Here is an 18,447-nt window from a genome sequence, read left to right as displayed (position 1 = left end):
TTTTCACTGAAGCAAAACAAATATGAGGGGAGATCTATCAAGTTTTCAATATTATTTGTTTTGAAAGACAAAACTGTGAAGGATTGTTTCTGATGGAGTGATAAGTCGTCATGAAATAGACAGAGGAGGATTATCACCAGAAGATTGATGGGGAAGTTAGGAAATTTCTTTTCTCATAGGGGGTTACCAGAATATAAAATGCTTGACCCCAAACGACCACAGAAACTGAAGGGATAGCATAAGGGTTTGGTTAAAATCTGAAAAGGAACAATGTTCGGGAAAGGGAGAGGAATGTAATTAGGCATTTGATGAAGTGACATCACAATGTGACTAAATGGCCTCTTTCTGTAATGCATTTTCAAAGGGTGTTATGAACCAGGCTAGAAAAATATATAATCCACAATACAAGGGCAGGTTTTCTTTCAAACTCAATTGGCCAACTACTTCACAGGAGAGATGAAAGAACACTTTCCATCACAGTCCAAATGATATACAATCATTTTCTAGTGATATTTCATATATTGATTAGTTAATCATTATAGCATTTTGTTAGGTACAGAACAGCCTCCTGCAGCAAGCATGTCTTTTGAAATCTGGACCCCAACTATAACCCACTCCATTATAAATAATGGAGTTCATTCTCAATCATCTGAAGAATTTAAGAATCACCTCACTATTTCATTTAAGCCTCTATATTTCATCACCAAATAACAATACTCCAGGCATTATACTGCAGACATATAAAATTTTAGCGTTTCAGAAATATTCCAGTGATTGTTTCTTACACCGTTTAAGGTACTTAAAGTATATTTATGATTAAATTTTTGCTCAGATTACAAATATAATTGAGAAATATTCCATTGTATGAACATCTGATTCAGTGAGAAGATGGCAAATTAAAAGAAGAAATTTGAATTAAAGGTTGAAGGTTTACACCATGAGAGCTCAAAAATAGCAGCCACTTAGTAAAGGGAATAATCATTGCACAAGATTAGAGTTTGCATTGACAGATAATATGTACTGGAATAGGATTACCGAAGCAAAATTTTTAAAAGTAAATTAATCATAAAAGGGTCAATATGCATCACTTTACTGAACCATCTTCATAACAATTTAGCATACTGCTATTTTCAAGGCGACGCTTTACTGCCACAGTTCTATAAATCAGTCTTTACAGTTAAGTAAATTACATGCTCTCATTCGCTTGTCCTTGGAGAATGCAGGCTTCACTATTTTCTTGCTCATTCAAAATGCCCTTTGGACCTGCATATGGTGTTTTCATGCTATTAATTTTACTCAGTCTGAGTCATCTAAGAATTCAATACTCAAACCAAAAAAAATGGAACAGCAATGGTGCTTTTGAATTAAATCACATATAGCCAGGAAACAGGCCCTTCAGCCCAACTAATCCATGTACTTGCCGGAATGTTTACATCCACCATTACCACTCCCTCTGGCAGATCATTCCATAGGGCCAATACTCTGTGTGAAAGAAATTGCCCTGCACAATACCTTTAAATCCTTCCCTTCACAGCTTAAACCTAAGCCCTCATGTTTTGGACTTCCTGATCCTGGGAAAGATAAGGTGACCATCCACCTTATCTATGCCCCTCTTGATTTTAAAAACCTCCATAGCATCACCCTTGAGCCAACCCTGCTCCAGGAGAACAGTCCCAGCTTATCTAACCACAGCTTCAAATTCAATCCTCTCCTGCCCCACCCCCCCCCCCCCCCCCCCCAAGTGCCAGCAACATTCTCAGGAATCCTTTGTGCAGCCTCTCCAGAATAGTAATGCCCAGGTATCACCCACGGAAGGGCATCTTAAGAGCAAAAAAAAGGCAATTCTGAATGAAGTTAGAGACAAAATCAAATTCATGCCAGCTATGCGCGCAGTTTGTAGGTCATTATTTCCTACAAGATGGAACCTAACATCATAAAGGACTGCACTGCTTCACTCCGAGGAGCTAAATGTTTTTCATCCATGTTTTGAAAGAGAGAATAAAACTATACCTGTGCAAATCCCTGCAGCACTTAGCAAAACTGATATCTGTCTCAGAGGCTGATGTCAGAACATCCTTCAAGACAGTAAACCCCTCTTGGCGTCAGGCCCCCATGGTTTACTTGGCAGGCCACTAAAAACCTGTGCCAACAAATTGGCTGGAGGATTCAAGAAAAGCTACAAACTCTCAGTGCTGCAGTCAGAGGTTCCCAGCTGCTTCAAAAGGGGCTCAATCAATTGCATGCCCAAGACGGGGAGGGTGAGCTGTCACAATGACTACCATCCAGTGGCACTCACATCAACTGTGATAAAGTGTTTTGAGAAGTCGGTCCTGTCTTGGATCAACTCCTGCTTGAGCAAGGATCTGGGCCTGCTGTAATTGCCTATGACCACACCAGTCTAAAAAGTCTGCAATTGCACTGACACGCCACTCGGCCTTGGAGCATCTGGACAAAAGCAATACTTATGTCAGGCTACTGTATATTGATTACAGCTCAGTGTTCAATACCATGATCCCCTCAGTACTGATCAAAAGCTTCAAAGCCTGGGCCTCTGTACCTCTTTCTGCAATTCCTTGGCTTCTTCATTGAAGGATCAGTCAGTGCAGATCAAAAATAACACCTCCTTGCTGACTATCAACACAGGCACACCTCAGTAATGTGTTCTTTGTCCACTGCTCTACTCTCTCAACACTCACGACTGAGTGGTTTGGCACCGCTCAAACACCATCTATACAGACGCCAATGAGACAACTGCTGTTGGCAGAATCTCAGGTGTCAGTTATAATAGTGATTCTGACAACTTTCTTTCATGTATACTACTTTACAAAATTTAATGTCATCCACAAGCTTACTAACCAATCCACTTATATTTTCATCTAATTATTTATTATTTTTGACAAACAACAGAACACCCAATTATATTTGACAAACAGCAGGAAACCTCACACTGATCTCTGCAGCACATCCCTGGACACAGGACTCAGATCTGAAAAGCATACCTTCACTACCATCCTAACTCCTTCATCAAGCTGAGTTTGTATCCAATTGTAAACACAAGGGTGTCTGCAAACACTGGAAATGAAGAAGGGTCTTGATCAAGGGTCTCAGCCTGAAACACCAACTGTTCATTCCCCTCAAGGCCTGCTGAGTTCCTGCAGCATGTTGTGTGTTACTTAGTATCCAATTGGCCAGCTCACCCTAGATTTCATGTAATTTCAGCTTTCAGATGAATCCTGTCAAAGGCATTGCTGAAGTCCATGTACACAACATCTACAACCCTGCCCTCATCAGTCCTCTTGGTCACCTCTTTAAAATACACAATCAAGTTCATGAGACACGCTTTCCTGTAGACAAATCATGCTAATGATCTCAAATCAGTCCATGCCTTTCCAAATTTATGGAAGTCATGTCCCTTGGAATCCTTTCCAATAACTTTCCCAGCACTAATACTATGCTCAACAGCTAAAGTTCCCTGTCTAGTCATGCAGACTTCCTTTCACATCAGCCATCTTCCAGTCTATCAGTACCATACCCATGGCTTAGAAAGAGACAAAAGTCTCTGCTATGGTCCAAGCAATTTCTTACCTTGCTTGCCACAAAATACCAGAATAGACCTGGTCACACCTCAAGGATTTATCCACATTTAATTGCCTCAAGGTCATCAACAAGTTTTCTTTAACTTTATTGATAGGCTTCAAGATATCACTGTTTTAATTCTTGAACACCCTCACTTTTATGGATTCCTCCATGGTTAACATAGATGAGAAATATTCATTAAAGACCTCACGAATCTCCAGCAGCTCAAAGATTACCAAAAAACAATCCTTCCGGAGATCTATTCCTTCCCTTGTTACCTTTTCGTTTGTCTAAGTGCACTAAAGTAACCTTTTAGGATTTGACATCATCTGATCTGCTAAGGATATCTCACAGTCTCATTTGCTCTTCTGATTTCCTTAAGTGTGCACCTACACATCTTATAAGGGAGCCTCTTCATCCCAGCTACTTACCAGTAAACATTTGCATGAATGGCAGAGAGTCTTTTTCACTCTAACAGGAACATGTTAACAGTAGCAGCATTTTAAAAGGGGCATTTTATTTGGAAGAAAGTAGATTAAGACATAATCAGGTTAGGAAGTCTTGGATGAAGCAAAGCAAAATGTCCAAACACAGCATTAAGAGAAGGTTGCGGGCACTCACCTTTTTTCTATCAAGGCTACTTGATGTCTGGCTTGGCTTTGGAAAGCCTGGTGTTGTTGACCAACGAGTAGGGTTTTTGCGAGATGGTTCTGCAGAGGTGAGATTAGGTCCTGATACCGGGGACAGAAGACCAACGAGAGCAGGGTCGCTGCTACGTCGCACATGGAGAGGCATATCTGATGGGAGGAAAGGGCAATAGTAACTTTACCATTTTAAAAACTGAAAACCAGTATAAGGCTGCAAATGACCGGAATGAAACTTCAAAAAAAGTAAGCCACTGGCAACTACCGACCTCTCATAGAGCAAACTCAATATTCTCTTGAGTGCTGAGGAGAAAAATCCAGTAAAATGCATCTTATTCCCTCACAAATTCATGTCTATTATTTCTAATGAAAGGTCAGCGATCAGAAACTGAGTGTTTTTTTTTCTCTCCCTCCACAGATGCAGCCTGGCCAACAAAGCATTATCTATTTTAGATTTCCAGCATCTACTACCTTTTTTTTGTTTGGATTTAAGTTCATTTATTTCTTTTCATTGCAATTTCAATAAAACCTCCTCATTCAGTTGTAAAGACACATTTAATGATATTCACACACTAGATTATCTCCCAGATGGATAACAACTGGCATATTATTCTGGGAAGGATACAATACCAGAAATGCAGATTAGCAGGTGTCTACTTGCAGAGCTAATACCCCCACATCAGTGGAGATGTTCCTCTTAGAAGAACAGAGTGGGTAGAAGGGCCTGTTCCTGTGCGGTACTGTTCTAAGTTTTACGTTCTAGAATGGAGCTAACAGGCACAACAGGCCTGTAGCCTGAAGATCATTGACTGGAATTTCTGCAATTTTTATCACATTATCAACAGCAAGATACGAAACTACACTCCGTGGCCACTTTACTAGGTACCTCCTGTACCTAATAATGTGGCCACTGTGAGTACATTTGTGGTCTTCTGCTACTGTAGAAGGCTCAATATGTTACACAATCAGAGATGCTCTTCTGCACACCACTGTTGCAAGGTGTAGATATCTAAAATTCTATCGCCTTCCTGTCAGCATGAATCTGTCTGCCATTCACCTCTGGCCTCTCTCATTAAAAAAGCATTTTTGTTCCACATACCTGCCATCCACTAGATTTTTTTCTTGTTTTTCACACCATTCTCTGTAAACTCTAGAGACTGTTGTGCATGAAAATCCCAGGATATCAGCAGTTCCTGAGATACTCAAACCTCCCCATCTGGCACCAACAATCATTCCACGGTCAAAGTCACTTAAATCACATTTCATCCTGATTCTGATGTTTGGTCTGAACAACAACTGAACCTGTGACCATGTCTGCATGTGTTTATGTTTTGAGTGGCTGCCATATTATTGAATCATTAGGTATTTGCAATAATCAGCAAGTGTAACTGATAAAGTGGTTACTGAGTGCATGTGACAAAACGTTCCCTAATGTTGTTTAGTTGAATCTGGCCATAAACAAATGATTGTCTGGACAAATGCAGTTTTATCAATACATGCCAAGTTTTTTTGATATAAGGGTCTTATAAAATAATCAGCACACACTTATTTTTACAAAGAAGATGGATGACTTTCTAAGTTTAGAAAAGCAATACTCCACTATAGTGACTATTCCAATCACCAATGCATACTTAATGACCTAATGCTTTAATCTAGTTACTTGTACATCATCACGAACCAAACTAATTCACACAATGACTAAACACTGCAGCAAGGCCTTTGACAAAGTTCCACATGGAAGGTTAGTTAAGAAGGTTCAGTGGTTAGGTATTAATGCTGAAGTAATAAAATAGATTCAACAGTGGCTAGATGGGAGATGCCAGAGAGTAGTGATGGATAATTGTTTATCGGGATGGAGGCCAGTGACTAGCGGTGACTAGCCTCTGGGATCTGTTTTGGGCCCAATGTTGTTTATAATATACATAAATGATCTGGATGATGGGGTGGTAAATTGGATTAGTAAGTATGCCGATGACACTAAGGTAGGAGGTGTTGTGGATAATGAGGTGGGTTTTCAAAGCTTGCAGGGAGATTTATGCCGGTTAGAAGAATGGGCTGAACATTGGCAGATGGAGTTTAACACTGAGGTTCTACATTTTGGCAGGAATAATCCAAATAGAACATACAGGGTAAATGGTAGGGCATTGAGGAATGCAGTGGAACAGAATCTAGGAATAACAGTGCATAGTTCCCTGAAGGTGGAGTCTCATGTAGATAGGGTGGTGAAGAAGGCTTTTGGAACGCTGGCCTTTATAAATCAGAGCATTGAGTACAGAAGTTGGAATGTAATGTTAAAATTGTACAAGGTATTGGTAAGGCCAAATTTGGAATATTGTGTACAGTTCTGGTCACCGAATTATAGGAAAGATATCAATAAATTAGAGAGTGTACAGAGAAGATTTACTAGGATGTTACCTGGGTTTCAGCACTTAAGTTAAAGAGAAAGGTTGAACAAGTTAGGTCTCTATTCATTGGAGCATAGAAGGTTGAGGGGGGGGGGGATTTGATCAAGGTATTTAAAATTTTGAGAGGGATAGATAGAGTTGACGTGAATAGGCTATTTCCATTGAGAGTAGGGGAGATTCAAACAAGAGGACATGATTTGAGAGTTAGGGGGCAAAAGTTTAAGGGAAATACGAGGGGGTATTTCTTTACTCGGAGAGTGATAGCTGTGTGGAATGAGCTTCCTGTAGAAGTAGTAGAGGCCAGTTCAGTTGAGTCATTTAAGGTAAAATTGGATAGGTATATGGACAGCAAAGGAGTGGAGGGTTACGGGCTGAGTGCAGGTAGGTGGGACTAGGTGAGATTAAAAGTTCAACATGGACTAGGAGGGCCAAGATGGCCTGTTTCTGTGCTGTGATTGTTATATGGTTATACTAGAATCTGAAACATCATACAAAACACTAGAGGAACTCAGTGTGTCGGGCAGCTCCTGTGGAGAGGAACGGACGGTCAACGCTTCAGGTCCAGATGAAGAGCCTCAATCCAAAAGTCCATTTCTCTCAAAAGCCGCTGCCTGACCCATCGAGTTCTTCCAGCACTTTGTGTGTTGTTGTAGTTAGAATGCCATAATGCAAGTGGAGAAGAGGAAGCATGCTCACTTTCCTGACAATTGATAAGAGCAGCTCCAAGACAGGAAAAGAGCCATGTCGTGGTGGGAATGGGACTGTTTGTAGGATTGAGTGTGACAGCAAAAGTTCTTTGAAATTTGAAGTACCAAATATACACTAAAGAATGTATTTCAGTCACCTGATGGCTCTGCTATTGATCTCACAGGAGAATACTGTCACTATTGCAAAACTCAACTAATCTAACATACCTGGGACTTCACAACTACAGGATCAGCAGATATCTTGATCATTGGATTTTTAATATTCCAGCACACTTCTCAAGTATCAAAGTTCAAAGTAAATTGATTATCGAAGTACATTTTGACATCAATGGTTCTGGAGTTGAGAGGGTAATCAGCTTCAAGTTCCTCAGCATCCACATCACCAAGGACCTCATGTACACACCAGCTGTGGGTTGAAAAAGGCACAACAGCACCTCTTTCACCTCAGAGGGCGGAGGAAGTTTGGTACGGGCCCCCAAATACTAAGAACTTTCTACACAATTGAGGGACACAATTGAGAGCACCCTGACTGGCTGCATCACTGCCTGGTATGGGAACTGTACCTCCCTCAACTGCAGGACTCTGCAGAGAGCGGTGCGGACAGCCCAGCGCATCTGTAGATGTGAACTTCCCATGATTCAGGACATTTACAAGAACAGGTGTGTAAAAAGGGCCCATAGAATCACTGGGGACCCAAGCCACCTATTCCAGCTGCTATCAGTCAGAGCTGACTTGAGTGTACTCTATATTACACTGACTGTTCTATTTATTATAAATTACTATGATAGTACATTGCACTTTTAGATGGAGACAAAATGTAAAGATTTGTACTCATGTATGTGAAGGATGTAAGAACTAAAGTCAATTCAATATGTCACTATATGCAACCCTGAGAATAATCTTTGCAGGCACACCATAATAGAATCAATGAAAGACCTCACCCAACAGGGTGGACAAACGACCAATCTACAAAAGACATCAAAATGTGAAAACACAAAAGAGATAAACAATAAGAAGAAATAATAAATAAATAAATAGAGGGCATGAGATGAAGAGTCCTTAAAAGTGAGTCCTTGGTGTGGGAACAGTTCAGTTATAGCACAAGTGAAGTTGAGTGAAGTTATGCCCAATAGTTCAAGAGCCTTATTGTTGAGGGGTAATAAATGTTCCTGAATATTGTCGTGTGAGTCCTGAGCCCCCTGTATTTTCTTCCTGATGACAGCAATGAGATCATATCCTAGGTTGTGGAGGTTCTTGATGATGGATGCTGCTTTCACGTGGATGTGCTTCATGGTTGGGAGGGCTTTACCCATGATTGGTGGGGCCACATCCACTACCTTTTGTGGAATATTTCATTCAAGGGCATTAGTGTTTTCATATCTGGCTGCGATGCAACCACTCAATATACTCTTCAGCACATGTCTATGGAGGATTGTCGAAGTATTAGATGTCATGCTGAATCTTTGCAAGCTTCTCAGGAAGTACAGGCACTACTGTGCTTTATTCATTATTGCCTCTACGTGCTGGGCCCAGAACAGATCCACTGAAATGCTAACATTGAGGAATTTAAAGTTGCTGACTCTCTCCACCTCTGCCCTCCAAATGAGGACTGGCTCACAGAGCTCCAGCTTCCTCCCCATGAATTCAATCATCAGCTCCTCGGACTTGCTTCCATTGAGTAAGAGGTTGTTGTGGTACCTCACGCCCGATTTTCAAGCTACCCTCCTACATGCTGATTCCTCACCATATTTAATTCGGTCAATGACAGTGGTGTCACCAGCAAACTTACATATGGCATTGGAGCTGTTCTGAGCCACACAGTCTTAAGTGTAAAGTGAGTAGAACAGGGGGTTAAGTGCACAGACTTGTGGTGCACCTGTGCTGATGGAGATTATGGAGGAGATGTTGTTGCCAAACCAATGTGTCCAGGGTCTGCAAGTGAGGACATCCAAGATCTATTTGCTCAAGGAAGTATTGAGACCAAGGTCCTGAAGCTTATTGATTAGTTTTGAGGGGATGTTTATTGAAGACTGAATCATAGTCAATAAAATTGCTGTCTAAGTGCTCCAGAGTTGAGTAAAGAGCTAAAAAAACAGCATTTGCTGTGGACCTGTTGTACCAGTAGGCAAATTAGAGAGGATACAAGCTGCTTCTGAGGCAGGTGTTAATGTGTTTCATCACCAACCTCTTAAAGCTCTTCATCACAGTGGACGCACATGCTACTGGATGGTAGACACTGAGGCAGGTTGCCATGTTCTTCTAGGGCACCAGTATAATTGAAGGCTGTTTGAAGAAGGTGGGTACATCAAACTGCCAAAACTACCTAGTTGATCAGCACAGGTCTTTGGTACTCGGCAAGGTACACCATCTTGGCCAGATTCTTTCCGTGGGTACACCCTCCTGAAGGATGCCCACATGTCGGCCTCAGATACTGAAATCACAGAGTCACCAGGGGCTGTGAGAGTATGTGAAGGCTCCTTCATGTTTCGATGGTCAAAGCCAGCATGGAAAGCATTGAGCTCATCTGGAAGCGAAGTACTGCTGCTGTCACCTATGCTGTTTGATTTCACTTTGTAAGAGGTGATAGTATTCAAGCCCCGCCTCAGCTATCCAGCATCCTTCATTGATTCAAGTTTAGTGCTGAATTGCTACTTGAGATGGCTTTCCAGAGATTGTACCTGGATCTCTGGTGTCCTCATAGAGTGATCCAGAGTAGAGAGAGTGAGCAGTTTCAAGTTCCTGGGTGTCAAGATTTCTGAGGACCTAACCTGGTCCCAACGTATCGATGTAGTTATAAGTACACTCAAAAACTTCTATAGATGTACCATGGAGAGCATTTTGACAGGCTGAATCACTGTCTGGTATGGGGGTGGGGGGGGGGGGAGAACTACTGCACAGGACCAAAAGAAGCTGCAGAAGGCTAAAAATTTACTTGGCTGCATCTTAGGTACTAACTTACAAAGTCCCCAGGACATCTTCAGGGAACAGTGTGTCAGAAAGGCAGTGTCCGTTATTAAGGACCTCCAGCACCCAGGGCATGCCCCTTTCTCACTGTTACCATCAGGTAGGAGGTACAGAAGTCTGAAGGCACACAATCAGCGATTCAGGAACAGCTTCTTCCCTCCTGCTATCTGACTCCTAAATGGACATTGAACCTATGAACACTACCTCACTTTTTTAATATATATATTATTTCTGTTTTTGCACGATTTTAATATATTCAATATACGTATACTGTAATTGATGTACTTAATTATTATTATTTTATTTTTTCCCTTCTTCTTCTATATTATGTATTGCATTGAACTGCTGCTGCTAAGTTAAGAAATTTCACGACACTTGCCGGTGATAATAAACCTGATTCTGATTCACTTGGTTACCAGACCTGAATGCCTCTGATCTCACCCTAGCAGATTGCGGAACTGATACATTTTTGGGGGGGATATTACATAGTAGAATAATAAATTTTCCATTGAATTTGGTGGGATATGCAAAGGCAACATGGAGAAAATCAGAAGCTGGGGCCCCAGTGACAAAAAGGAAGCAGTAAATGATGATGGGAATTGGGGTCCGAGGGAGTGAAAGAGAATGCAGGAATTATGCCCAGCGAGCCAGCTGTGAAGCACTGATAGTTCTGAATAGTCAAATGAAAGATTAACATTGCTTTACTGTATCTTTGAGTAGAGAATTTTTTTAATACCACCTGCTGCTATTGGGCATCAGTTCAATATGATCCCTGGTGCCTAATAACTGTGATTTAATTAACTTTTAAATTAAGAGGTTTTAATTAACTTTTTAAACATTATATATTGCTTAAAGAGACTGAATTATGCATATGATTTAAGGAAAAGCTGAAATGTGAATAAATGTCAGGATTTTGCAAAAAATAGCCTTTATTTAAAATCCCTTGTACTTTGAAATATTCACCAAATGTAATTACTCTAGCCGCACAATGTTTATTTTAGGGCCAGATAGTTTGCCTAGCAGTAATTAAGGCTTAGTATGCTATTAAATAATCAAGTGGACCTCAAGTAGCTATGTGTAAGATTTTCTGGTCATTTTTTTTCACAGCATTAGTTCATAATTAGCTGAAATTCACAATGGCTTCAGTCATTTCCCATGAGTACATGAATTAGGCTATAAACATAAGCAGCCCCATAGTATTCCACTGAAACTGACAGCAACCTCAGGATCTCCACATTAGATTATATATGCATTCAAAAACTGAGGTTTCTCTCATATCACCAAGTAATATTTTGCAAAAGAAGGTTTTTTTAACATTAAATGTAAGCACTTTCTCAACAATTAAGATTTTAGTCAGTGTCAGCAAAAATAAATCACACCACAGTAAGCCTGTTACATCTATCCCCATATTTTACCCGATAACTGAGTCAGACAGGGTTGGGTAGTATCAGCTTTCCAGATGAGATGATGAGAAATTTAATGAGCCAGGCTGATGGCTTAGAAAGACAATTTTTAAAACTAACTTAATTTTATTTTAGATAAAACTAAGTTATTTTCAGAAAGGCTACGATAATTATTTAATCGAAAATGTAATCTATGTTTCATTTCTAACCAGCAACATTCATTTGAATGATACTTTCGTTACTTCAAGTGCATACTTTTTCTCTCCCAAAATGTCTCATGCATGAACACGTTATAAAATATTAATTCCTTAAATGATTACCAATGCAGAGATAACCTCAGAAGTATTTACTGTATAAAAATTTTAACGCCCAATGGAATCCCTTACAGATAGACTACATTTAGATTTGTCAAAAATGTTTTCATGAGACACTGGAGCTTGGGAATGAAGAAATGTACAAAATATTCCATTCAGAAGGAGCAAGACAGCATCCCTCCAGTTGTGTAACAAATGGGCCAGGGAAACAAAGGCCGTTTTAGTGCTGGATGCATTAAAGTACCACAGAATCATCACAATGTCACTTGCAAGCTCCCAAATTAGAGGTATAGTTTTGTCAGGAATGCTTTTAATGACAAATAGGATCCTTAACAGAAGTTATCAATCCAGGTATCGATCACAGATGTATCACTTGGAACCCTGACCCATTTATTCTCCAATCCATTTTGGTGGAAGCTTTCATTGACTTTTGTTTGGTTTACTTCCTATTCCAGAAGTTATTGTATTTTTAAGTGCCCAATTTATACTAATTTTCAGATTTTCTGATCTGCAGATGACAAAAACAAAAATCTTGCAGAAAGTGGCTAGCTGAAAGGGATAGGTACAGGGCTATTCCTCCAAAAATAATGTCAAGGGATGTTAATGTGCATATATGAAACAAAGTACTAACATGTCAACCACTTCATGACAGACAAAGCAAAGACTTTAAAATTTCTGGCTAAATCTTCAAAATCTGGATAAGTTTTATGGCAATACATAAAAATTCAAAGTCAAAATGTTTCCTCGACATTTGTAAAATCAAGGAAGATTTTCTGCATCTGACAAGATATTGTTCAGAGAAGTGCACAGAAATTGTATAATTCATTTATTTTAAAAAGTTTGAGCTTTAGGTAAAAATAATTGTGAAGCTAAACTTTTCAATAACTTGAGGTTTAGTATGGTTTGGTTTAATGAAATGACCAGCCTATTAAATATATCATTTTTTCCTCTTCAGCATGTTTGCCTCCAATCAAATTGATTTTATATCATCAATCCAAGTGCTTGAAAAGGTCAGAAGCTGCAGACATATTTAACAATTTGTTTCTTCAAAAAACAATGTTGAAATACCAGGAGATTCTGATGGTGAGCTCAAAATACCAGTAAAGCAAATGATTAATAACTGTTTCGGTCACTGAATGAACTGGAACCTGAACATTAAAATCTATTAATCTGAAAACACCTGGTTATTATTTTTCTGATATTGATGCACAAATTCTTTGAGAGTTAATTGATATTTGTTTTGTATATGCACTGTACAAATCCAATATGAAATTCATTGATTCAAAACTTTATTCTGAATGCACCTCTTTTTTTCCACTTAACTAGGTTTAACATTTCATGCTTTTGACTTGAAGAATCAACATTAAGGACAGCGGACTCTGAAACTGTGAAACAAATGTACAAAACTCAGTGTGGGTTATTCCACTTCTTAGAGGGAGCAATGCACAAAGAATGCTAACAATTCCTTGTCTGAGTGGATAAAGTCCTGATGAATACTTAAATACTTAAATATTCCACTCCATAGATGCTGCCTGACTTGCTGAATTCCTCCAGCACTTTGTGTGTACTGTACAAGAATTCCTTCATCTGCAGAGTCTCCTGCGCTCAGGATCAGAAACTGACAGTAAAGGGAGGATAGTAGAGTAATTGGCTAGGACTTTACAGAGTTGGAGACTGACAGCTGCATAAATATGCTTCAACAGGCACTGAGATTGAGTTTCTATATTTTTTGGCACAGTTCTTATTTACTTCTCTATGCACTTACACAAGAAAGGCTCCAGTTTCCATTATAACCTACTATAACCAATCATTTTACAGCATATGGTGAGGCTACAAAATGACAAAGGTTTCCTGCACTCTTTGAGAAATCATTCCACTTTCACTGCAAGCTGGTAGTTGAGATCACAAGATGTGCAGCACAGGGAGAAACATGCAACCAACCATTCTCTAAGTGTCACTTGACCTCCAAGAAGTCTTCTGATTCGGAAAAACCAGTTCAGCAATGAGGAATGTGACTGAGAAAATACATTCAATGGCCACTTCATTTGGTACCTCCTAAACCTAATAAAGTGTTTACCGAGTGTATGTTCATGGTCTGCTGCTGTAGCCCATCCACTTCAAGATATGAAGTACTGTGTATTCAGAGTTGCTTTTCTGCACACCACCGTTGTGAAGCCTTGTTATTTGAGTTACTGTCACCTTGAACCAGCCTGGCCATTCTCCTGTGACCTCTCTCATTAACGTAGCATTTTTACTCACAGAACTGCTACTCACAGAATGTTTTTTATATCGTTCACCATCCATTGTAAACTCTAGAGACTTCTGTGCGTGAAAATCTCAGGAGATCAGCAGTTTCTGAGATATTCAAGTCACCCCCATCTGGCACCAACAAATATTCCACAGTCAAAGTCAATTAGATCATATTTCTTCCCCATTCTGAACAACTGAACTTCTTGATCATATCAGCTTGCTTTTATGCACAGAGTACTGCCATATGATTGGCTGATTAGATATTTACATTAATGAGCAGGCATACAAGAGTACCTAACGAAGTGGGTACTGAGTAGACATTAGCTGTTTATGCTTTTCAGTAGCAACAAATATTTGGATTTTGTTAAATTAATAATGCATTTAGCATACGTAAGAGAATAAATTGATGTAATACTTTTTCAAAATGTATGAACAAGCTCACCTCTAAACTCTTTAAAAACAGTCATTGATAACAGGAAAGGTAACATACTATTAAATTTAGGTGAAACGTTCTGTTATCTCATTTACAATACTACTGAATCAGTTATCAGTTTCATGATGCAGAGTAACCCAAACCTTTCATTTCATCATGGTAAACCTGAATGTACACATACAGTTTTCATCAGCAGGATCTTTCCTTTGAAATCATAGAGATTGTGTCAGCATAAACTATTATGTTTATCTGAAGATAATTAAAAACTTTTTTCTATAAATCCTAAAGAAAACAGTGTATACAATAGGAAAGAAGTGACATTAAGATCATCCGTGTTTGTGCAATAGCTGAATGACAACCTGCTACATCATGTTTTCAACCGCTTTAAGAAAAACACCCATGATTAAGACCAGAAGACATGGGAGCAGAAATAGGCCATTTGGCCCATCGAGTCTGTTCCATCATTCAATCATGGCTGATCCTTTTATCCCCTCCTCTGCCTCACTCCACAGCCTTCTCCCTGTAACCTTTGATGCCATGCCCAACCAAGAACCGATCAAGCTCTGCCTTAAATACACCCAACGACCTGGCATCCACAGCTGCCTTGGGAATTATTTCCACAAATTCACCACCCTCTGACTTGAGAAATTTCTCCACATCTCTATTTAAAATGGATGCCTCTCTATCCCAAGGCCATGTCCCCTGTGCTAGACTCTCTGTAGGAAACATATTTTCCACATCTACTCTGTCTAGGCCTTTCAACATTCAAAAGGTTTCAATGAGATTCCTCCCCCCACACTTCTAAATTCCAGTGAGTACAGACCCAGTGTCATCAAACATTCCTCATATGGTAACATTCCTTTCATTCTGGTAATCATTCTTGTAAACCTCCTCTGAACCCTCTCCAATGCAAACACCTCTTTTCTCAGATGAGGAGCCCAAAACAGTTCACAATACTCAAGGTAAGGTCTCATCAGTGCCTTATAAAGCTTCAGCATCACATCCCTGCTCTTGTATTATAATAATTATAATAATTATAATAATAATAATAATAATACTTTATTGATCTTGAGTAGGGAATCCTTTCATTACAGCAACATTTAAAAACACTTAGCAGTGTGCAGACTTAACTAATAATAAAGTACAGAATAATAATAATGTACAAAATAATAAAACACAGACTAATGTACTATGATGTGTGTTCTGTGGCACAGAGATGAACTGTTGTATATTCTTATTGCATTTGGTAGGAAAGATTTTCTGTAACAATCCTTCTGACAGCAGCCTATATGAAAGACCTCCTGAAATGAATGCTAACATTGCACTTGCCTTCCTCACCACCGACTCAACCTGCAACTTAACGTTTAGGGTGGTCTGTACAAGGACTCCCAAGTCCCTTTGCATCTCAGATTATTGGATTTTCTCTCCATTTTAGAAAATAGTCTGCACATTTATTTCTTCTACCAAAGTGCATGACTATTCATTTTCCAAAATTGAATTTCATTTGGCACTTTCTTGTCCATTTTCCTAATCTAAGTCTGTCTGCAGCCTCCCTGTTTCCTCAACACTACCTGCCCCTCCACCAAACTTCATATCATCTGCAAACTTGGCAACAAAGCCATCTTTTCCATCATCTTAAATCATTGACATACAGCATAAAAAGAAGCATCCACCACATCTTTGTATCCATTACTACCTCTCCAGCATCATTTTCAACCATCCAATATCTACTATCATCTCTCTTTTACTCTTTTTGTATCCTCTTTTACATTACTGTCTGGCTTACCTTCATATTTTATCTTTTCTTTCTTTATGGCTTTTTAAGTTGCCTTCTGTTGATTTTTAAGAGCTTCCCAATCTCCCACCTTCTCATCATTTTCTGCTATATTATATGCCCTCTCTTTAGGCTTTATGCTGACTTTGACTTCCCTTGTCAGCCACGATTGCCTCATCTGCCCTTTAGAATACTTCATCATCTTTAGATGCAGTTATCTCATGTCTTCTGAATCTCCCCCAGAAACACAAGGATTGCTGTTCTACCATCATCCCTGCTAATGTCCCTTTCTAATTCTAGACAGAGTACAAGAAGGCTCTGGGAGTTGTCTGTCACACGGAACCGTGTCTGTGACGGAGGGAGACACACCAGTTCCCGTACAAACCTGGAGGGATACGGGCGCTGAACTATCCCTGGTTAGCCGTAAGGTACTAGAATTTGGTCAGGAAACGGGCATGGTAAAGGTGGAAGGAATAAATAAACGGATAGAAATGGTACCCTTGCATAAGGTCATCCTGGATTGTGAGCTGGTGTATGGATCAGTTGAAATAGGGGTGCCCTCAGAATTCCCGAGAGCTGACGTGGACATGCTGCTGGGAAACAACTTAGCAGGGGGTAAGGTTTGGTCAGCCATGCTGCCGACCTGGCGACCGGCGAGTATGGTGGCCCCGTCCCTGGCGCCCAAGGACCATCTCGCCGGCACGGTCACTCGCAGCCTGTCGAGAGAGACAGCTGTGAACGAGAGCAGTTTAAATCTGGCCAGTTTTGATTTGGCCGAGACGTCTTTGCTGACCCTGTCCCATGCGGGTTTAGAGGGTGGTAAGACGAAGGGTAGTAAAGTGAAAGGGCGTAAGGGAAAGGAGATAGCTCTGCCCTTAGCGAAGAGAAAGGTCCTAAAGGTAGGAAATAAAGATGAGAAACAGGTAAAGCTGTTAAAAGTTCCAGAGTTGGACTTGGATGATCTGTCTGGTTTGGCAGAATTGTTTGAAGAACCTGAGAGTTCTAAAGGTGTTCCCGATAATGAGAGGAGGGCAGTCCTAGATGGAAAGGATACCCTTGTCTCGAAGGAGTCTGCTGAAAGGGCCGAGGAGGTTGTTTCAGCTTGCAGGGTTGCGCCTTCCCCGGGTGGGAGTTGCTCAGAGAGTAACTGGGAGGATCAGGGGAAGTTAGAATTTGAAAAAGGTACGGGTGTTGAAAGCCTGGAAGAGGTGAATATCCCGTTTGAGTGGTCCAAGATGGGGATGCACGTGGTGCTGAACCTGGTAATGGAGCTCAGAAGAAGTCTGAGGTATCTGATCCAGTGGAACGGGGCGGCCGTCCTTGTGGGTCAGATGGACTTGGTTCAGTGGGAAAGGGGTTAATCTTGGTAACCGGGGGAAGCGTGAGTTCCCCGGTGTTTGTACTCGAAGCTGGGTTCAAAGTTAACGCCGAATTTAAGAATGGGGGGGGGGGGGGGGTGAGGATTGTTAGCAAAGGAAACGAAAAGTCTGTAGTTTCCAAATCGAAGGAAGAAACCTTAAACCTGGCAGATCGCTCACAGAGTGAGCCGGGGAATAGCGGGGCCCCCCACTCTATTGTTATGCCAGGATGGGGTGTGAAAAGGCTGCCTTGGACATGCTACTTGAGCGAAGAGTTAGAATGAAACACCAATAGCCTGAAGGGGACTGATAAAAGGGCCAGCCACCTGGGTAAAATCAAAGAATTGGGTGGAGATGGTCTAAGTCTGGGGCATGGTGTTGCTAAAATAACCCCGATGAACGGGGCGGGTGGGAGTTCACCACGCAAAACTACTCAAGTTCCCCATGGGGGGGGGGGGGGCTCGCCGAAAAAGAGGCGACGGTTAATAGGGATGCCATTGTTAGACAGCCAAGCAGGTTGAACGGGTTTGTGCCAAAGCCTGTGAATAATAAAGACAGCCCTTTGGAGACCTGCCGGTTAAGTTAAACGACTGAAACAATTAGTATTCGCGTAAACTTT

The 18,447-nt window shown here is 40.5% G+C and overlaps 1 protein-coding gene across 5 annotated transcripts in view; it reads right to left on the bottom strand.

Moving 5' to 3' along the window:
• The window catches only part of pard3aa (par-3 family cell polarity regulator alpha, a), an 850,778-nt gene that overhangs the window by 459,251 nt on the left and 373,080 nt on the right, over positions 1-18,447 (bottom strand). For all 5 annotated transcript variants that reach the window (XM_059971936.1, XM_059971937.1, XM_059971939.1 and 2 more), the window contains one exon: positions 4,198-4,373. In XM_059971936.1, the coding sequence (XP_059827919.1) occupies positions 4,198-4,373 (176 nt within the window). The remainder of the gene's footprint in view (positions 1-4,197; positions 4,374-18,447) is intronic.

The sequence above is a fragment of the Hypanus sabinus genome, chromosome 6, assembly GCF_030144855.1.
Source record: "Hypanus sabinus isolate sHypSab1 chromosome 6, sHypSab1.hap1, whole genome shotgun sequence".
Taxonomy (NCBI): Eukaryota; Metazoa; Chordata; class Chondrichthyes; order Myliobatiformes; family Dasyatidae; genus Hypanus; species Hypanus sabinus.
This window is presented reverse-complemented; position numbering and strand designations above follow the sequence as displayed.